At 39.7% G+C, this 23,018-nt stretch overlaps 1 protein-coding gene across 2 annotated transcripts in view; it reads left to right on the top strand.

Annotated features, from left to right (window-relative positions):
* LOC140477020 (uncharacterized) overlaps nt 1-23,018 on the top strand; it is a 110,165-nt gene that overhangs the window by 52,173 nt on the left and 34,974 nt on the right. For both annotated transcript variants that reach the window (XM_072570125.1, XM_072570124.1), the window contains exon 3: nt 22,050-22,238. In XM_072570125.1, the coding sequence (XP_072426226.1) occupies nt 22,050-22,238 (189 nt within the window). The remainder of the gene's footprint in view (nt 1-22,049; nt 22,239-23,018) is intronic.

Raw genomic sequence — 23,018 nt, forward strand, 5'->3', positions numbered from 1 at the left:
AACAGTAAAATTCAAATTTGATTGGGTTTTAATATCATTGGGCATATTTAAACTGATTGGTTAAAGTCAAACTGTAGCGAACATAGCTGCCAACTCTTACATATTTTCAGGTGCCTGTATTTACTCTCCCTTAAAGGTACAATACGTGCTTTCAACCTCATAACACCCCCCCCTTAAGAAAATGTGAACCATCATGTTGAAAAGATGGCTTTTTTTTTCTCCAATTCGTAACCCCATTACAATGGGATGCATATATTGCGACCTGCAACATGTACGATTTGTAAATTAAAAGATTGTAGCATAAGATTCCAATGAAATAGTCTCATATTCTTGTTTTTAAATCATTCCAAGAATATAAGAAGTTTGTGATCCAAATACACAACAGTCTCTGACATGTTGCTCATCACATAAACATTAAAATGTTGTAAGGCCAGTTCCAAACTTAATAATTCCTTTTCTTTGGTAGAGTATTTTCTCTGGTGAGTGTTGAGTTTCTTTGAAAAGTAACCAACTGGCCATTCAATTCCGTCATGATCTTCCTTTCGCAATACAGCTCCAACTTCTAAATCACTAGCATCAATTGCAATTTTGAATGGTTTCAAAAAGTTTGGTGTAGCTAAAACTGGTGCGGTGGTTAATACTGCTTTTAAATTGTCAAATGCCTCTTGGTATTGTTTTGTTCACTGAAATTTGTGTTCTTCTTCAGCAAATCTGTTAGTGGAGCCACTACGCTGCTGAAGTTTGGAACAAACTTCTGGTAGAATCTGCTTAGTCCCAAAAATTGAAGCACATCTCTCTTCGAAGTTGATCATTGAAATTCCTCGATGGCCTTCATCTTTGCGTTCCTTGGGGTCAACCGTCCATGACCAATGTTATGCCCCAAGAATTTCACCTCCGCTTTTGCGAATTCTGTTTTCTTTAAGTTTATTACCAGTTTTGCTTCCCTTAATCAAACAAAGAGCTTTGCCAACTGTATCATTTGATCTTTCTGTGACTCACTAAATATCATTACATCATCTAGATACAAAGTTAAAAATCACACAGCACCATAATATAGTCCAACAGGTTTACTTGGAAGCACTAGCTTTCGGAGCACTGTTCCTTCATCAGGTGATCATCCAGATAGACTGCACGGTTTGTTAACCCAGCCACAACTGTGTTCAAGAGTCTTTGGAATGTGGCTGGTGCATTCTTCATTTCAAAGGGCATCACTTTGAATTGATAAAACCAATTTGGGGTTACAACTGCAGAAATTTCTTTCGCTGACTCTGATAAAGGTACTTGCCAATAACCATGCAGTAAATCCAGCATCCCATCCACTTCCTTCTGGACCTGTGTGGCTTTGAAAAGATTAAGTTTGTAGGGGTGTTGTTTTATGGGAACAGCATTCCCTACTTCTACCTCATGCACAATAGCATTAGTCCTCCCCAACTTATTCCTGCATATGTCCTCATACCACTGCAACAAACCTTTCAGCTGCATTCTTTGCTCCTCAGGTAGATAGCTCACTAACCTATCCTACACCTCAAGGACATCCTCGTTGTTTAACATAGTTTGAGGCACATCAAACTGCACACATTGATTCCTCACTCTGTGGGGCAGTAACTAACACCTGTTTCTCCAGTTCTTTCTCTCTGGTACAATACGGATTCAACATATTCACATGACATGCCTGGTACAGTTGTTTTTCTATCTGGTATCATTACCAGATAGTTTACCTGACTCAACTTTCTCTCAATTTGTTAGGGGTCTCTTACCACGAGTAACAATACTAATATGCCATCCCCACGGGAAAATGTCCAGATTTCAGAGTTTTTAATCTACTGCCTATTTCATTCTATGCTCTGCCCTCTTCAGGTGCTGTTTAGCTAACTCACCTCCCTGACAAAAGGACATCCTCGTTGTTTAACATAGTTTGAGGCACATCAAACTGCACACATTGATTCCTCACTCTGTGGGGCAGTAACTAACACCTGTTTCTCCAGTTCTTTCTCTCTGGTACAATACGGATTCAACATATTCACATGACATGCCTGGTACAGTTGTTTTTCTATCTGGTATCATTACCAGATAGTTTACCTGACTCAACTTTCTCTCAATTTGTTAGGGGTCTCTTACCACGAGTAACAATACTAATATGCCATCCCCACGGGAAAATGTCCAGATTTCAGAGTTTTTAATCTACTGCCTATTTCATTCTATGCTCTGCCCTCTTCAGGTGCTGTTTAGCTAACTCACCTCCCTGACAAAATTTCTCCCTCACCTCTGATATATAATCCAGATGTGAGATCTCCGACTTTGGTCCTGTCAATTTTTCTTTAATTAATTTCAAAGGCCCTCTCACTTCATGTCCAAATATTAACTTAAAGGGTGTATTCTGAGTAGATTCATTTGGGGCATCTCTAATGGCAAACAATACAAATGGGTATACCTTTATTCCAATCATTCGAGTAACCCTGATAGTACACTCTTAACATGGTCTTCAAGGTCTGATGCCACCTTTTTAAAGCTCCCTGGGATTCAGGATGGTACACACTTGATTTAAAGTGTTGTATGCCTAAGCTATCCATGACTTCCTTAAACAGCCTAACAGTAAAATTAGACCCTTGGTCTGACTCAATATCTGGGCAGCCCATACCACCTGAAGAAGGCTATTAACTCCTCTACGACTATTTTTGTGTTAATACTCCATAATGGAATTGCCTCTGGGAGACATATCCATTATGGTTAACAAGTACTGGTTCCCACTTTTAGTTCTCAGGAGGGGGCCTACACAATCAATCATAAACCATGTGAAAGATTCTTCGAATGTGGGAATTGGCAACAAAGGTACAGGTTTTATTACTGCCTGTGACTTACCCACCATTTGGCAAGTATGACATGTTTGGCAAAAGTTAACCATATCCTTATGCATGCCAGGCCAATAGAAATGCTTTTGTACCTTAGCCTGAGCCTTCCGTACCCCTAAGTGACCTCCTACTGGTAATTTATGTGCTACCTGTAACACTTCCTCTCTGTTTCTACCGGCAACACTATCTGGTTCACTTCTGCTCATTTCATCTCTGTACTAACCTGCTGTGGTCTCCATTTTCAACTTAGGATTCTATTTTTAAGATCATAACCCTCAAGAACATTCTCTGCCTCCTTCTCTGAGTATGCATCAACATATATATCTTATATTGTCTCATCTTTTTGTTGTAATTTCATTAGCCTTTCCGGACTAAACACTTCTTCCTGACCCTCTACCTGTTCAGGTTTTTCATGTACCATCACGTCAGACAGGGTGTCTGCTAACTGAACCTTAAGTCTTTCATCTTTCTCTTTAGTTTCTGCTTCTGGCTGTGACTCATGGGATCTTGTTACTACACAGTTTGAGAAAATTCCAGGGTATTTTTCTTCTATAACTCATCAGTTCCCTAGTCTTCCTTGGGCTTCTCCATAATAAAGGGTGTCACTCCCACCTTGGATCTTACTAAATCATTCCCAAGAACAAACTGTATTCCTGGAACTGACACTCTGTCAATCACTCCCACTGTAATTTCCTTAGTCTTGAGTTGGCAATCCCCCACAACCTGATCTTAGATAGGGGAATGTGAAATTTCTATCCACCTACAAATTACCACTCTCTCAGGTAGCAGGTCAGAAAGAGTTCATCTCTTATGATTAGAGGCTGATTGGATCCTCTATCTCTGGAAATTATGACTTCTTTCCCTTCTCCCCCTGTTTTTTTCTGAGTAAACTTTACCCACAAAGGCGAATTCTTTATAGAGATCAGGCACTAATTCCATAGCCAGCCCCTGCCTAGGTTGTGAACTCTCCTACAGCTCCTCGACTTTTCTTGGGGTTTCCTTTACTATTTTCACTAATGCCACTGGCTTAATTTCATTTACCATATCTTTTCCCACAGTGCCTTTCTTTAACAACCAACACTGTGACTTTACATGCTCCACCTTCTGGCAGTTCAAATACGTTTTCCCAGTGCCTTTCTTAAATCATCGGCAGTGTAATTTTTGGTGTCCTACTCCATTCCAGTGAAAACACCAGAGGCCTTTCACCTCCTTTCCACCCTCTTGGGTTTCTATGTTAATCTGTGGTAAACAATTATCAGTGTTCTCTACTCTTTGTTTTGCAGTGTAGCATCTTCCCTTCTCTCAATTTCTTTCTATCACAGGATGAAATTCTTGCTGGAAACTAAACTTTGCCTTATGCACCAATGTATATTCATCTGCCATCTCTGCTGCTCTTCTCCCTTCTTGAATTTTCTGTTCATCTACATGAATTCTTATCATCTCTGGAAGTGAGTTTTAAACACCTCCAGCAGAATAGTCTGTCTTAGAGACTCATAGGTCTTATCAATTTTTAAGGCCCGCACCCATCTATTAAAATTACTATGTTTAATTCTTTCAAACTCAACATAAGTCTGATCTGGTTCCTTCACTGTCTATACACTTCTGGTACCAAGTCATATGCACTCAAAATAGCCTGTTTGACCTCTTCATAATCTCTTGACCGCCTCATCTGACAGTGCTACAAATACCTCACTAGCTCTGCCTACCAGTTTAATCTGAATTAGCATTAACCACAAGTCCTCTGACCACTCCATCTGCCTAGCCAATTTTTCAAATGAATAAAAGAAAGCTTTGACAACTTTCTCATCAAAATATGGCAGTATTTTAACATATTCGTATATATCACTATCTTCTTTCTTCATCGCCATCTTGTTAACTTGACTTTTCTAAGTCACAACCTCTGAAGTTCAAATTCTCTCTCCTTTTTCTTTTCTCCCTTTTTTCTCTCCCTCTTTCTGTCTCTCTTGTTTTCTTTCTTCTTTCTTTCTTTGTTCAGCTAAGAACCTTCTCTCTTTTTCATCTCTCTTTTTCTTCTCCCTCCCTCTCTTCGTTTGTTTATCTTCTAACTCTATTTTCCACAATTGTAATTTAAATTTTTCTAACTCCACTGCACTTGTCTGTTTCTTTGACACACCAAAGTCTTTGAGTAATTCCCTTACAATTTCAGCTTTACTTTTGTCCTTGGATGAACCCAAATCTAACCTCTTTGCTAATCCTAAAAGTATGCTCTTTTTCTGTCCTTCTAAACTTTCTTTTAGGAATCATCTTCAAACCCCAGAATCTCTTTAGCAATCTTAAGAGCTATTTCTCTCACTTTTAATTTAACCATCAATAACCAAAATTAAACAAATTGTCTCACCTGTGTTTTATTTAATGATCTCGGACACTAATAGGCAAGTGTTTAAATCTGCCGAGATCTTTCGTACCCGAAATCTATTCAAATCTGTCCAAATCTTTCAACTTCATAACACACCAATAAAATAATTAAACCACGTGAACATAACCCCAGCAATATTTGGTAGCACATTGGAGAAATTTGGGAAAGTGGAGCAGATACAGTTTAAATAAAATTAAAATATATATTTGCTTAGCATCTTGTTAAATTCTTCGTACATTCCAAAGCTATTCACATTGAATGGATCACAATGAATAAAAATAGAGTGAAAGAACAAACCAGCAACAGCAGGAAATCATTAGGTCAGACAACAATAAATATAAATACTTAGAAAGTTTATGGATCATGATACAAATCTTCAAGATCAAATATCTATTGGTAGAAAGCCATCCAGATAGATGAAAAGGAAAATTAAATTTAATGGTAACCCCCCCGCACCCCCCCCCCCTTTCCGAGATTGTACATAATTCAAAAACTACATAGACTTGGAAAGCACTAAATGCAGGTTTTATTGAATTACTTATTTGAATGGATAAAATCACTTTCAACTTCATTCTACATATTGATCAGGAATAAACATCCTCAACTCAAAGATCTCATTGATATTATGACATAAATAAAGGGTCTTTTCAGTCAAAAATCCTGAAACTCTCTCCCTGACAGCACTGTGGTTATATTTACACTTCATGAACTCTGACAAGTCAAGAAGGCAACTATACCACTTTCTCCAGAGCAATTAGCGATGGATAATAAATACTGGCCCAGCTAGTGACACCCACATCCTGTGAGCAAATAAAAAAACATATTTATCTTGCACGTTTTTAAAATTCAGGAGTTTCCAAGCAAATTTTTTTTAAGTAAAATTAAGTCATTCTATGTACTAACCAATGATTATGTGGTAAACGTGGAAGCTAATTTAAGCACAGTGGTAACAAAATAATCTGATTTAGTGATGGTAGTTGAGAGAAGATACTTGCCAAGACATCAGACATAACTCTACTACTTTTCTTCATAATAACACAATAATTTTTTAAACATTTGATAATAGGATGTGAGCTTACTGACTAGATGAACATTTATTAACATTTACTGGACAGTATTGTGGCTCCGTGGTTAGCACTGCCTCACAGTGTTAGGGTCCTGGGTTTGATTCCTGCCTCAGGCGACTGTCTGTGTAGAGTTTGCACGTTCTCCTTGTGTCTGCGTGGGTTTCCTCTGAGTGCTCCAGTTTACTCCCCACAATCCAAAGATGTGCAGGTCAGGTGAATTGGCCATGGTAAATTGCCAACTTGGGGTAAATATATGGTAGGGGAGTGGGTTACCCTTCGGAGGGGAGGTGTGGACTTGTTGGGCCAGAGGGCCTGTTTCCATACTGTAGGGCATTTAATCTTATTAGCGAATTCTTGTTCAGAAGTGATGATGGACGGCTGATGAAGATTATCGAACAATGCCATAGGATGGGACGTTCAGGATTTAATATCAACAATGAAAGAATAGTGATATGTTTCCAAGATAGGGTGTTATTATAATCTGAGCTAATGTTACAATCCCAGCTGCTATTATTACTGGACAAGTCAAATCCCAGACTGAAATCTGATTTGATAGATCATATTTGTTTTGTTATAATTTTAGCGAGGTGGTCTGTCACTGAAATTCAAGCACTCATTGTTGCAGATTTGCTTTTAACATTAAGACAAACGTTTGCTAAACAAAAGAAATGAAGATCAATAGAATAAGCCTATCAATTTACAATTGACACAAATTTAAAGATTTTGCAGCATACAATAAAATATAATCCCATTAATCTCAAAAACATTATTTTACTGATCCTTGCAGATATAAGCACCTCTGTGTAGTACAAAAGCACCCTGTACTGTACACACACAAGAGGAAATATAACCTATCTCTGACTCCTCAATAGGCTTAATTTAACTGTGACTTCAAATCTCAGTCTGGAAAATTCAATAACCACTTCCTGGAGTTGGGTTTAAATATACTCAGTTTTAAATATCTGCTTCAGGGTTTTATCCAAACACTTCCAGTTTAGGTCCTTTACAAAACTCTTTACTCTTTTTTTTTAATCTTCTCTCTTTTTCAGAAGCACTGTTTTACACATTCATCAGCATCCAAGACTTCTGCAGAACTGTCGCAAGCTAGCTAAAATGACCTTTCTTTCAAGCTATGGATATTTCTCCAAAGTTTAATAAAAACTGCTGAAGTTTCTAACTGAAACATTGATGCATAATTGTTTACCTTGGTTAGTTATAAACTCTCCTGAAGCAAGCAAAAATCCATTATGTCCTGGAGGTAAATCCTCTACCAACCCTTTTAAAAGAAGTCACACTGATTACAGATATACATTAATAATTTGCCCCAACTTGGCATTATCTTCACACAGACAGAAAACCCATGTGTCACTAAATCAAAATTCAAAACTCCAAATGTAAAACTAAATGATATTAAAATATGTACAAATTGCATTCCCTACTTCACATCTCCCATCAAAGAAGAATAAAAAGTATCCTTAAGAGGCATTTTCATTATATATCAAAAGTTAGCTTAGCACCACTTCTGTCATAAAAGTAATTACGTATTGACATCAAATATGCAACAAATTACACAGCCATAACACTTCACTTCAGTTCATAGGTACCATTTCACACAATGTCTTGGACATGTGCCCTCACTCAAGCATCTGCTATAGCATTTTCTCTTCTAAATGCATGAACCATTTTCATATTATACAGTTGGAGAATTAAATTCCTTTGAAATAATCATATGGTCTAAGAAAATCATAGGATTGTGATTTATATAAATGACAGTTTCTTCCTTGCTTGTGCTGATGTTTATTTCAAGATGACGTAGAGTTAGCACAAGGCTCAATGCCTCTTTTTCGACACTTAGATATTCTTGCTGTCATGTCTTTTGAAAATGACTGACTGGACATTCAATCCCCATCTCAGAATCTTGCAGTAAAACCGCACCCAAATGGTTGGCATCCACAGCCAGTTTGAAGAGCTATCCGTAGACCCAGCCCATTTGCTTGATGTTGGATCATGTGCAGAAAGCTGGAGGAGGAGCCTAAATTGGTCAACACTCTTAAACAGCTGCAAAAGCAATGTCAGCCCAAATGGTGCCATTCTGCACTGTAAGATATTATGATTCTATCCACCCAAGACCAGAAAGGGAAGCTTGGAATGAACAAACAAAAATTCCTTTTCTATCGCAACATTTTAAAAATCCACTCTTTGTGCCAGTTAATGTGCTTACTTTAGTTTTTAACCTACTACTCCAAACAAAGTCTTCACATGAGGTTGAGTAATGGAGAAGGGATAGTGATATCTGCCAATCTCCCTTCCCACCTCTCTGCTCCACCCTCTCCTCTGACCTATCACCTCCATCCCCACCCCCATGCTCCTATTGTACTCTTTGCTATCTTCTCCCCAGCCCCACCCCCCCATTTATCTCTACACCCTGGAGGCTCCCTGCCTCTATTCCTGATGAAGGGCTTTTGCCCGAAACGTTGATTTTCCTGCTCCTCGGATGCTACTTGATCTGCTGTGCTTTTCCAGCACCACTCTGATCTAAACTCTGGTTTCCAGCATCTGCAGTCCTCACATTTGCCTAAAAAAAAAGGATAGTGATGCTGAGTCAGGTTCCCTGGAGATCCAAAAAGCTTCAGGGAAGCTGATATCTCAGCAACCCAAGGATGCCTTCAGGCAACATTTATTGTTGAGGATGTTGATTAAAATTAGAAGCTCTTCTGAGAAGGAAAAGGAAGAGGTATTAAGGAACAGAAGTAGTAACATTTGCATCAACATGGAAGCAATTGACAAGGTTGACATCTGTTTTCCATCCTTGGTGCCTTGATTTGAGTCTTCTCTTTGAACTGCTGCAGTCCTTGTGAAGGTGGCGTTCGTACGTTACCTCTTGAGCACATCTGAGAAAGGAATCCCCTTGTTCAAGCATAATATGGTGTTTTCTGAACTGAACTGTAACAAAACTAATTGCTTAATGTGTTTGTACAAGCTGCCACAAACCCCAAAATTGATACATCTTGTTTGATTGACACTCCACAGAGTCTCTTAGCTCTTGATGGCAGCCATATGTCTTTGTGGAACTGATAAATTAGGTCACTGTTCCAGAATGACCTTTTGACCTTCTTTTAAAAATAACCCTCAGCATTAACCTACATTTATTTGACTTTTTTAAAACAATCCAGATTCCAAAAATGGTCATACATTATTTTACATATCCCTCATTACAGTTGTGAAGGGGTGGAGGAAGAGAAGAATAAAAGTAAAGGTCTACAATATGGTGGGCAGCTGAGAAAAGAGGACAAAACATTTTGTAGCAATGAGTAAAGTAAAGATGTTGTGTCCAGATGGGAAAAGCTGATGGACAGTGAAATAACTCCACAGAAGTCAGTAAATGACCCTTTACTTATATATGCATAATACTTGACCCTGGTAGAGAATTGGAACAGCAAGCACCAGGGAACCTATGGCCATGCTTGCAGACTGAATGGATGTATATACTGCAAAGTAGCTGAGTCTGTGTTTGTCTTCCTAATGTAGAGGTCTTAGGTTTGATGCCCATCTTGTACTAAGTAAACAGCACTTGTGATGCTATAATTGACCTGGATTAGCTGAAGGACACATCTGCCAGGATTCTGTTTGTGATTTGTTCATATATGTATATTAGTGGAACTCTTGACAAGAGTTCAATCAATATAATCATCATGTTGCAATAGATAGTCTGAGGCCACATCTTAAGAACAATCACCTGGACTGTTGGAGCCTGTCAAACTAAATTCCAACAAGAATCAGAATTAGAAGAAGAGTACAGAAATGCAAATTACTTACATCTACCTTAAAAGAGAATTTGTCTTAAATTTACAGAGGCCTTTATGAAATGATGATATTAGTATGAAAATGAAAAATATTGCAGCTAATATCTTCCATTACTGCAAGTTGACTAGAGGTCATTTGTTTAGTAGCATGACAAAAAACTTAGATTTTTTAATCAACATTGCTGGGTTTAGTTGGGTAAGAGTTGACATTAAAATTTAAATCAGTAATGATCTAATTAAGTGTTAGAACAGATTAAAAGGGCTGAATGGTTTTCCCTGGTTCCTTTGCTTCCAACTGGGACAGTGGGGCATTGTAGACAATTCTCTGTCTCATCAAGAGAAAATAGGCAGCTAAGAGGCCATAATACTGACCCTATGAGGAAAACAAAAACAAATAACTTCCCTCTTACCTCTCTTGGGTGGGTGAAAAGGCATGTCTTTTGAAGGAAATTTTTTAAACCTTTTGTGTATTGTAATTTTTAATAATAAGTATGAAGTAGGCTTTTGAGTATATTTAATTTGAAAGAAAAGATCATGTTTACTCACACAATACCCCGAGATATAAATACAATGAAATGTACTTATTTCCTCACATGCACAGAAACACACTCCAATATAAACAAAGATGGATTCCAGAGATCAAGCATACATTTAGGTTATTGACAAAAGTATTAGAAGTAAGTCAATGCTTGCATTTCACTCCTTTAAGATGCCTTTTTTGGAAGGTTTTATCCCCTGATTCTTGGATGAGCGTACTTGTGTTTTCAGATAAAATTGTGGCCAAGTTTCAGTGGAGACAACTCTTTATAGGAGAAGACAAATCTCTTTCTCACTGGTTGTTCAGGCATGGTTCTGTTGTTCTAGATGGAGAAATAGCCCTCTTGTTAGTTTCGAGACTGACGTGATTCTGCCTAGTTCTTGGAACAATGAGCTCTGTTATCTCAAGTCAGCTTTGATCAATGACCCACCTGATCAACACTTGTATTGTCTTCATAAGTGTTTCAAAATTAGCAAATTAATAAATTTGCATTTGATTTACTATCATTCATTTCTAATTTGCGAAATTTTCAGAAGCAGGTTGACTCATAAGTTAAATTCTTTCCATGCAGAAATCATAAACAGTAGTCACCTGACCTTCAGCAACTTTTGTAGCGACACATTGTCCACTTTTAAAAGCCAAATTGACCTAAATCAGTACCTTGAGTTTATGGATGTGATATATTTCCTGGAAATGACACAGAGTTAATGTTTCAGGTTGATAACTTTTCGTCAGAACTGGGTTTGCTTTGTGTTAACCTTATTGAGAGTAATAACTGCAGTTTGAGATGTGACCAGGCAACGTTGCTTGTGTTCTAGCTTGCTGAAATTTTAACCATCTTGTCCGTAAGACAGCACATCACATACTTGGAAACACAGTCCTCTACGAATTTTTTCATTGATAGTTTGTTCAGAGAAGGAGAGCTGCCACTTCTACATCTTCTGGTACACAAGTGGTTCGAGCTCCACACTATTCATTTGATTCTTTGATGGTAGTTGTTTCAGATGGGTGAGAGTTTTCCATCAGTTTAGCCCACCATCCAGTCTATTTCCTTATTGCACTCTTACTTCTGAGTTGGAAAGTTACAGCCCCACTTATGAGTCTTGACATGTACAGCTCTGCAGACCTATTATATTTAGAGGAAAATAATTAGGCAGAACGGAGAAAAACCGCACTGTAAGGCAAGGACTAAATTCAATGACAAACAAGTTGATTTCTCACAATTCGTTTGAACACGTGCTGATGAGATCTGATTGCTGACAGATGCAGTACAATAGCAAATCTTCAAATTCAATTGAGAAACATTTAAAAGTCCTGATTATTGAAACATTATTAATTTGTTTGAAACTACCCCACTGAGATAGCTGTAGAGAGTGTTGCTTTCAACTCCAAATTCTCACACTTAATAAGAAAAACTATTCTGTCTGTCCTTACAAACGTCTTCAGCAACATCCACAGCTTCAAGGTGTGCTTTGAAAAAGCCTGTCCCAGTGTGAGACTGGTCATGGGAGACTGGTGAGCAAGGTTAGACCTCAAGGAATACAGGGAGAACTAGCCATTTGGATCCAAATGTGTTCACAATTCAATTTTCATAATCCATAAATACATATGTTCCCACCACTGAAGAAAACAATTTTGACGTTCTAAGAACTTCTAAACTGAACATTAATACAAAAGCTGAGCAAGTATATGCACTTCTCTACACAATTAAAAAATGTATAGTAGATTATATTATTGTTTGCCAAGAGGTATCTGAAAAACCAGAAAAATTTGAGGTGTATTGGAAATCTTTGGCAATTATTTTAATCCTGGAAGAGATATGACTCTTGATAGGGTAAGATTCGATAAACGAGCAAAGTGTCTAGATGAATCTGTAGATAATTTGTAGATCTCAGTTATTTGTAAGAATAATAGGATGGTCATGGTCGGGGATTTTAACTTTCCAAACATCGACTGGGACTGCCTTAGTGTTAAGGGTTTAGATGGAGAGGAATTCGTTAAGTGTGTACAAGAAACTTTTCTGATTCAGTATGTGGGTGTATTTATTAGAGAAGGTGCAAAGCTTGACCTACTCTTGAGAAATAAGGCTGGGCAGGTGACTGAGGTGTCAGTGGGGGAGCACTTTGGGGCCAGCGACCATCATTCTGTTAGTTTTAAAATAGTGATGGAAAAGGATAGACCAGACCTAAAAGTTGAAGTTCTAAATTGGAGAAAGGCTAATTTTGACGGTATTAGGCAAAAACTTTCAAAAGCTGAGGCAAAGGGACGGTTGGAAAATGGGAACCTTCAGAAATGAGATAACGAGATTCCAGAGACAGTATATTCCTGTCAGGGTGAAAGGGCAGGCTGGTAGGTATAGGGAATGCTGGATGACTAAAGAAATTGAGGGTTTGGTTAAGAAAAAGAAGGAAGCATATGTCAAGTATAGACAGGATAGATCGAATGAATCCTTAGAAGAGTATAAAGGAAGTAGGAATATACTTAAGAGGGAAATCAGGAGGGCAAAAAGGGGACCTGAGATAGCTTTGGCAAATATAGTGAAGGAGAATCCAAAGGGTTTTTACAACTACATTAAGGACAAAAGGGTAACTTGGGAGAGAATAGGGCCCCTCAATGATCAGCAAGGCAGCAAGAATCCGCAGGAGATGGGGCAGATACTAAACGAGTATTTTGCATCAGTATTTGCTGTGGAAATGGACATGGAAGATATGGAATGTAGGGAAATAGATGGTGACATCTTGAAAAATGTACATGTTACAGAGGAGGGAGTGCTGGATGTCTTGAAATGCATAAAAGTGGATAAATCCCCAGGACCTGATTGGGTGTACCCTAGAACTCTGTGGTAAGCTAGGGATGTGATTGCAGGGTCTCTTGCTGAGATATTTGTATCATCAACAGTCACAGGTGAGGTGCCGGACGACTGGAGGTTGGCTAACGTGGTGCTAATGTTTAAGAAGGATGGTAAGGACAAGCCAGGGAACTATAGACCAGTGAGCCTCACGTCGGTGGTGGGCAAGTTTTTGGAGGGAATCCTGAGGGACAGGATGTACATATATTTGGAAAGGCAAGGACTGATTAGGGATAATCAACATGGCTTTGTACATGGGAAATCATGTCTCACAAACTTGATTAAGTGTTTTTAAGAAGTAACAAAGAGGAATGATGAGGGCAGAGCGGTATATGAACTTCAGTAAGGCATTCAACAACATTTGACAAAATTCCTCATGGGAGACTGGTGAGCAAGGTTAGACCTCAAGGAATACAGGGAGAACTAGCTATTTGGATACAGAATTGGCTCAATGAGAGTAGTGGTGGAGGGTTGTTTTTCAGACTGGAGGCCTGTGGCCAGTGGAGTGCCACAAGGATCGGTACTGGGTCCACTACTTTTCATCACTTATATAAATGATTTGGATGTGAACACAAGAGGTATAGCTAATAGGCTTGCAAATCACACTAAAATTGGAGGTGTAGTGGAGTGAAGAAGGTTACCTCAGATTACATCGGGATCTTGATCAGATGGGCCAATGGGCTGAGAAGTGGCAGTTTAATTTAGATAAATGCGAGGTGCTGCATTTTGGGAAAACAAATCTTAGCAGGACATATACACTTAATGGTAAGGTCCTAGAGAGTGTTGCTGAACAAAGAGACCTTGGAGTGCAGGTTCATAGCTCCTTGAAAGTGGAGTCACGGGTAGATAGGATAGTGAAGAAGGCAGTTGGTATGCTTTCCTTTATTGGTCAGAGTACTGAGTACAGGAGTTGGGAGGTCATGTTGTGGCTATACAGGACATTGGTTAGGTCACTGTTGGAATATTGCATGCAATCCTGGTCTCCTTCCTATTGGAAAAATGTTGTGAAACTTGAAAAGATTCAGAAAAGATTTACAAGGATGTTGCGAGGATTGGAGGACTTGAGCTATTTGGAGAGGTTGAATAGGCGAGGGCTGTTTTCCCTGGAGCTGAGGGATGACTTTATAGAGGTTTATAAAATTATGAGGGGCGTGAATAGGATAAATAGACAAAGTCTTTCCCCTGGGATGGGCAAGTCCAGAACTAGAGGGCAGAGGTTTAGGGTGAGAGGGGAAAGATACAAAAGACACCAAACGGGCAACTTTTTCATGCCTAGGAAGGTGCATATATGGAATGAGCTGCCACAGGAAGTGGTGGAGCCTAGTACAATTTAAAAGATATCTGGATGGGTATATGAATAGGAAGGGTTTGGAAGGATGTAGGCCCAGGTGGTGGCAGGTGGGACTAGATTGGGTTGGGAGATCTGGTCGGCATGGACGAGTTGGACAGAAGGGTCTGTTTCCATACATCTCTATGACTCTTTCACTCTATGACTAGTGATATGATGATAGTCAAGTTCAAGTGAGACTGGATTGTTGTAGATATTAGTGAGGAATCATTGTTAGATGTATTATAGTGTAAAGAATGCCTCATCTGGTGAAAGCATTTCAGTTAGTGGCAGAAGCACAGGTATGAAAATAGATGAATTCATGAAGGAGAAGATTGAACTTGGCACAGGAGATATTTGAAATCTATTCCAATATAATACAAAAGACAAATCCGACAAGAAAATGCATTGGGTAAAACAGCCTGCAGGCACTATACTTCCTGCTAAAGCTGGAGAGAAAAGAACATTCAAAGAGGTAAAAAGTTATAAAAATATCAAATATTTTATAGTAAGAAAGTAGATCTCTTCCAGAAAATAAGCTGATGCAGGACATAGCCACAGAAAAGCAAGGAATAAAAAAAACCAGGCAAAGAGATAAATGAGGAAGAACAGTCTTCAGGAGAAGATAAATTCAAATTTTCCCAGGGGAAATTACCAGATCAAACAATTTGGCACACTAGTTATGAAAATGTGTATCTACAAATTTGAAGATGGGCTACAGGAGCTAATGTCATAAAATTATCAGCTAGTGAGCTTCGGATCACAAAACATTGTTTACAGACAATAGAAATTCAATTATGTGCTCAGCGGACATTGCGTTTAACATTAAACTCCTGTCACAAATAAAGTTCCAACACTAAATACTGAAAACTTAATTCGTAACTTATCAGCCAAGGATTTTCACATTTGAGTAGAAAGATGTGCAATGGTTCTCAATTATCTTCAAAAGTGGAAGAACATAAAATATAAAAGGACAAGAAAGTACTGATGTAAGATTTTGCTGGACTCTGTAAGCTCATGACAGCATCATAACAAAACGCAGAACCCCCTGCAGTTAGTTTCGTTGAGTTAAAAATAGTTTCCTATAGTAAATGAGATAGAAAGCTGTGACTATAGTGGTTTTGTTGAAATGTTTCCAACTGTTCATAGCTCCTTGAAAGTGGAGTCACAGGTAGATAGGATAGTGAAGAAGGCGTTTGGTATGCTTTCCTTTATTGGTCGGAGTATTGAGTACAGGAGTTGGGAGGTCGTGTTGCGGCTGTACAGGACATTGGTTAGGCCACTGTTGGAATATTGCGTGCAATCCTGGTCTCCTTCCTATTGGAAAAATGTTGTGAAACTTGAAAAGGTTCAGAAAAAATTTACAAAGATGTTGCGAGGATTGGAGGATTTGAGCTATAGGGAGAGGTTGAAAAGGCGAGGGCTGTTTTCCCTGGAACCAAAAAAGTTCAGATTCCAAGTGGCAACAAAGTTTGAGAAGGCATATGAGTGGATTGCACTGCTGCATCACAGTGCCAGGGATCTGTGTTTGATTTCACCCTCAGCTACTGTCTGTATGGGGTTTGCACATTCTCCCAATGTTGGTGTGGATGCTCTGGTTTCCTCCCACAGACCAAAGCTGGCCAGGTTAAGTGGTCTACCCATGCTAAATTGTCCCTGATGTCCAGGGATGTGCAGGCTAGGTAGATAAGCCATGGGAAATGTAGGGTTACAGGATAGGGGACGGTCAGTGCAGACTTGATGGGCCAAATGGCCTGCTTCCACACTGTAGCAATTCTGTAATTCTTTATAAGCAAAGTGGCAGAAACTGAATCATCTACATTACTTCAGAGGGTGTATTATGACAGACAATGGAAGCATCTGCAACTGAATTTAACCACCTTGACACACAGCACAGTGAACAACTATCTATTCCAACTTCAAGCCTGTCACTCGGAGCTGAGGTGAAGGGACAAGTTGAAGTAAAATGCCTGACCACTCCAGTTTCCAAGGAAGAATCCCCAACAATAGGGCAGGGTAACATAACAAGTAAGAATGAATCTCTAGGTTTTGCAAATAAGGAAGTGAACAAGCTGATTACGCCAATCATCCAGTCACTGAGAGGGGAGACGGAAGGCCAAAATACTCAAGAAGTTGAATAATTATCTTATTCAAGAAGTGGAAAGAGAACCAAATTCTATTAACACAAATTGAAGATGTATGTAGTCAATGCAATTCCATGGAAGACACCACTATGAAAAGACAAATGACATGCAAAAACCTAGGATGTTGCAAAGAAAGAAATTGGCTGATGTAACAGGGATCACACAACAGCAATAAACAATAATCATACGTTGTTGACTCCTCCACAAAGAAAATACAAGAGATTAAAGGCCCTCCAGTTCAAGAGAGAACCATAGACTTCACGTTGTCGGAAAGACAGTCCAATTAAACTACCTTCAAGCCAACAAACTTACTTTACGTATCCAGATGATGTGGAGGTTTCATTCTTATCCCCAAATATGTTCTCTTTAGTCTTGGAAGACTGGTAAAGACTTTGGGGAAAATGGAGTAGTGGTAAATGTAAATATATATTTAAAAAGCAGTAATTGTACGATGGATAAAAAGACTTGCGGGGAGATGTTGGCCCCAATTTGTGCCTGCTCAGAGAGCGTCCCATTCTCGCAAGAATGCTGGGAGGAATCTCATCCACAATTCTCATCCCTGCACCTGGACTCTTTCATTTTCACAGTGGGAAGATTTTGGGGCTAGTTTATATTTCATGCATGTCCAATTTCTGGAGAAATCTGGCCATGTACGTGACCAGCTGCTTTTTCTGAAAATGGATTTTGTGATCCCTGGAGTGTGGAACCCAGAGTACGGAGATTAGACCAGATTTGAACAGGCCACTTCTCAGTGCTATTCTTTTGGATGGTCAGGATACTCCTTTGATGAGCTGAGGCACTCCTACAGATATGGGCATTAGGGGCATGGATCTTTCTTGTGAAGGGGATATCTGGTATTCTTTCTAGTTGGGAGTCAGGCAGGGATAAAAGTGTCCTTTATGATAGTTAACATCAGGGAAGATTGGGCGTAAATAGTGCATAAATAGTGAGCCACCTTTCCACCTTTTCCTAACTTGTTGTTCTTCCTACATAACCAGATCCCAAGTTTGGGAGAAGATTTGTAGCTCGGGTGCTCGTTGTTGTGGTTCTGTTCGCCGAGCTGGGAATTTGTCTTGCAAACGTTTCGTCCCCTGTCTGGGTGACATCCTCAGTGCTTGGGAGCCTCCTGTGAAGCGCTTCTGTGCTGTTTCCTCCGGCATTTATAGTGGCCTGTCTCTGCCGCTTCCGGTTGTCAGTTCGAGCTGTCCGCTGTAGTGGCCGGTATATTGGGTCCAGGTCGATGTGTTTGTTGATAGAGTCTGTGGATGAGTGCCATGCCTCTAGGAATTCCCTGGCTGTTCTCTGTTTGGCTTGCCCTATAATGGTAGTGTTGTCCCAGTCGAATTCATGTTGCTTGTCATCTGTGTGTGGCTACTAAGGATAGCTGGTCGTGTCGTTTCGTGGCTAGGTGGTGTTCGTGTATACGGATCGTTAACTGTCTTCCTGTTTGTCTGATGTAGTGTTTTGTGCAGTCCTTGCATGGGATTTTGTACACTACCATGGTGCAAAGGGAAGAGAAGAGGTGTGAGGGGTAAATGTTGAAGAAATGTTTTATATATCTCTCAATCTTTTGGATTTGGCAGGATGCATTTGGTGCAGGTGAGATAGCTTTGGGAGAGATAAGGCGTCCTTTGGGACTGTGAAAAGGAACGCTAGTGTATAAAAAAATGCATAAACCTGCAAATGTATCAAGAAACTGTTTTAAAATAGGCAGTTAAAATGCTCGCTCATTTGGAAGTGTCTGGTAATATAAAACCATTATAGGAATTGGTCTGCATGATTGATTCGATAAACTTTTTTCACAATGGGGTGCCTGTTGATGGTTAGCTCCATCTGTTAATGAATGGAAATGTTCACTGATGTAATGTTTTTAAGTATTTCAGTGAGGGAAGTGTTAACCATAAGTGAAATGTTTGTTCACATATTTCATTGAACACTTAAGTGAAATGTCTGTTTTCAGAACAATTATTTTGAAATGTCACTGTCTTCGAGGCTTGTTTATTATGAGATTGTGTTTTTTTGCAAGAGTGACCTACCAATCAACTGGGAAGTTTATTTTCTGTTGTGATGCCTCCTGGTAAATGCCCATGCTGAATAATAGGCGTGTTCATAGAACACCCACAGTGTGCAAGCAGGCCATTCAGCCCATAGAGTTCATGCTGATCCTCCAAAGGCATCCCACCCATCCCTCTCACCCTGCATTTCCCATGGCTAAAGGACTTAACATGCACATCTTTGGATTGTGGGAGGAAACCAGAACACCTGGAGGAAACGTATGCAAACACAGGGAAAATGTGCAAACTCCACGCAGACAGTCACTCAAGGTTGGAATCAAATCCCTGGTGCTGTGCAGTAGCAGTGCTGACTACTGAGCCACCATCATTTGGTGAGTTTGTGTTGAGTTGGCATAGAGGATATAAAAAACTATATGAATGATGGTTTTTTTACCTGCAATGGAGATGAAGCAGTGCTCCCATCTGTATAATTTCTGTCTCATCTTGGCGATACACACCTCCCATGTTTTGGCACATGACCTGAGCCCTTCTGAACCATATGCCCAGCACTTTCAGGTCATCTGTCCTGATGGTGAAGGGCATAAAGGATCGGTTGGCCCAAAACGAGCATGGCCTCATTCTTGCCTTGGCTTCTGAAGCCAGTTCAAACTGGTCACTGATGATCATGAGTTTGTGCACTGACAGCAGATTCAAGCCGAAAATGGTGATGTCATCCATATACAAGGAAGCTTTGACCTGCAGGCCTCCACTGCCTGGAACAGTCACCCCTAAGGGCTTGCATCCTTCCAGATGGATTTGGCAAAAGCTTGTATACAACACACAAACAAGGCAGCAAAGAATGAGCAGTGATCTATTCTGGTCTATCCCCTGAGCTTGCACCACTGAAGTCACATGAGCCATCTTCCACTTCAAAGTGGAAGTCAAAGAAGGACTGGGTCCAAGGGACACCATGTATAAAACTCTGGATAAGGTGGGGAAGAACATATCCAATGTTACTTCACCCTGATGGCCACCTTTGTGTGCGGCTGCATCAAGATGTGTGTAGACCCATTGTATGCAAACTTAAGTGCCACTACATACTGTAGTTCTATCTGTCCCTAGTCTAATGAAGGATAGGCTTGGCCTTGTTGCCAAGGGACATTCCAAGGTTGGACTATTCTGTCTCATCAGTCCCACTAGGAAAAGTTTGTAAAGGAAAATACCTTTGACCACAAGTCCATCAGAAAGTGGTCAGCATATAGTGTTCTTGAGATCCTGCAGGAAAAGGAGGGGTTGATCCTTTTGGGTTGTTCCCTGAGCAGACTGTCAAAGTCATTTCATAGATTTCCTCATCACTAGAACTTTCCAACAAGCACTTACTTGGTGTGAGAAGGGCACTTACTGTGAGATTCTTCATGTACGCCCAGTCTCGGTGTGCCACTGCATGTTGTCCTCGAAGCAGTTGTGAGGAAGAAAGGGGAGCTGCTAGCGACAAACCTCATTCTGGAATGTGCTTTGCAAAGGAATTCTGAAGAAAGATGCAATGGCTTTTGTTGAGGTTCGTTCCGAGCAGCTCCACGATGCCAGATTCTGTGCTCTATGGTCTGTTCTCTGGGACACACACCGAGACTGCACCTGAAGGACCATCAATATGGTGAAAGGTGCTCTTTGGCCTGCCCAAAACTTATTGGTTTTCCTGTGAAAAGAGTTGACGTCAACCGAATGTTGCAGACTGGCACATTGCAAGCTCCAGGACTATGTGCTAAGGGACGCACTAAAGCTTGTTGGCAGCTTTCACCAAAGCACCATGGGGAAAAACCCCTGCTTAAAGTCTTTCTGCTGAAGTTAATAGGGGTCCATTTAATTATTAGACCCTTTCAGTGCCTTCGATGTTTGTAAATATAGCCCTGTGTAAGTAGGAAATTGGCTTTTGATTACAATTCCAGAGAATGCCAAATTTCCAATTTTTGTTGTTATTCATATGCAAAGGCTGTACAGAAATGCTTCAGTATCTGTGTATGTATATAAAGACTTCTTGTGAATAAAGTATACTTTTGCAATAAAGAAAGGATGATTGGACCGTATGGGGTACGAGGGACATGAGAAATGGCCATAGGAATGTTCAAGAGATAGGAGGGGCTATGAGGGGTGAGGGCAAGGCTGGCAAGGATGGATCATAAAAAATGAAGGATTAAGGTCTTGAGAGCAGGAGGAATATTTTCTGTTTAAATAATTACTTTTAAACTTTATACGCAGTATTGGAAGCTCTACATTAGCTTTCCACCCAATCTGAATCAAGAACTGTATAACCTCTTAGGACCTTCCAGGATTGCCAATCCAACTCACACATTTCTGGGTCAAAATTATGCGATGTAATTGGCTATTTATAAAGATTAGGATTGCAAAGTCTGGATCTTCCCCTAACTCTGCACACCCAACCTGGTTGCAAATATCAGGGCAGCTGTATATGGGTCTGAATGGGTTAATACAAATGCAATAAGGCACCATCCACTGTGTTGATGTCACAAGGACTTGGTTCGAGTGATCTAAGTGCTAATGTGCTCCAGAGCCTGTTAGTAGTCTTTCTCACGTGATCAGTAAACAGTTGCAGTAATACAATAAATTTCCTGTCGTTTACTTGAACAAGAATCTTATAAATATCACACAACACCAGGGGTTGGTCCAACAGGTTTATTTGGAAATACATGCTTTTGGAGCACTGTTCCTTCATCAGGTAGCTAGCTCTGAAAGCTTATACTTCCAAATAAACCTGTTGGACTATAACCTGATGTAATGTGATTTTTAACTTTGTCCATCCAAGTTCAACAGTGGCACCTCCACATCAAGAGCCTTTTAGTTAGATCACATAGGTATGATTCTTCTCAATGGACCATTGAACCTTTGGACTCTACCACCTTGGGCTTGAGGAGCGCCCACACACAGCAATTACCATTATGAATTATTGAGAGGGTTATAATCAATAATAATTTCAGATATATTTTATAATTTTGTCATTAGTCACCTAAGCGTTGTCAAGTCTGGAAGAGGCTGGAGCCCAAATGTTAATTTTCATATTTACACAGCAATTTGTTCTTCCCATAGATGTAATGCTCAAGACTACATCTGGCACAAAGGGATTCGATGTGAATTTATCATCACAGAGTTCCAGGTGATGTGTATAGCTGTTGGTTCCTCGGCAGTGGTGATCCTGCTCCTCTTTATGCTCACTGTCTTCTTTGCAAAGAAGGTGTACTCCTTAAAAACTGAAAACAAAAAGCTTCGGAAGAGGAGGTGAGTATAGTGAAACCATCCCTCTGGAACAAAGGTAATGGTGAGGACATGAAAAAGTGTTTTAATAATTGTCATTAAAACAACACCAGTATCAGATCTGATCTACTTGTCACTCTTTTACTTTTCAAACCTTTATTTCACTTTTTGTCTTTCATGTCTTTATTTTTATCTCTTTCTGAAATATTTCTTTTCCTCTCTATCTCTGTGTCTTACATGGTTGCTTTAGTATGTTTTCTTAATTACTTTTCATTTATCTTATTCTTCCTGACTTACTTTCCTCTGGTATTTGTCTCTCAATCTGAGGGATAGGGAGCATAAGACAGTGATCCGGTTAGTGAGAGGGACAAGTTGCACACACTTGAAGGGATTCAATGGAGAAGTGGTATTATCACCGGACTGGTAACTTAGAATCCCAGGTGATGGTTCTGGGCATATGGGTTTGAATCCCATCTTGGTTAGGTGATTGAATTTGATCACAAGGTAGGCTAATTGTCGCAATATTTTGATTAATAAAAATCCATCTGGTTCTTTAAATCTCTTTGAGAAAGGAAATCTGCCAACCTTTTCTGGTAAGGCCTGTATGGAGGAACCTCGATTATCCAAAGGGCTAGGGTGAGGAGTAGTTCGTTCAGTTAATTAAATGCTGGAGAACATAGTTAGCCAAGCATCGGGACCTTGCGATTTTGCTTGGATAATCCGAAATTCGGTTTATCAAATGCTGGATAATCGAGGTTTCTCTATATATGACTTCAGTCCAGAATAATATGGTTGACTTTTAAC

Source organism: Chiloscyllium punctatum, chromosome 5, assembly GCF_047496795.1.
Source record: "Chiloscyllium punctatum isolate Juve2018m chromosome 5, sChiPun1.3, whole genome shotgun sequence".
Lineage (NCBI taxonomy): Eukaryota > Metazoa > Chordata > Chondrichthyes > Orectolobiformes > Hemiscylliidae > Chiloscyllium > Chiloscyllium punctatum.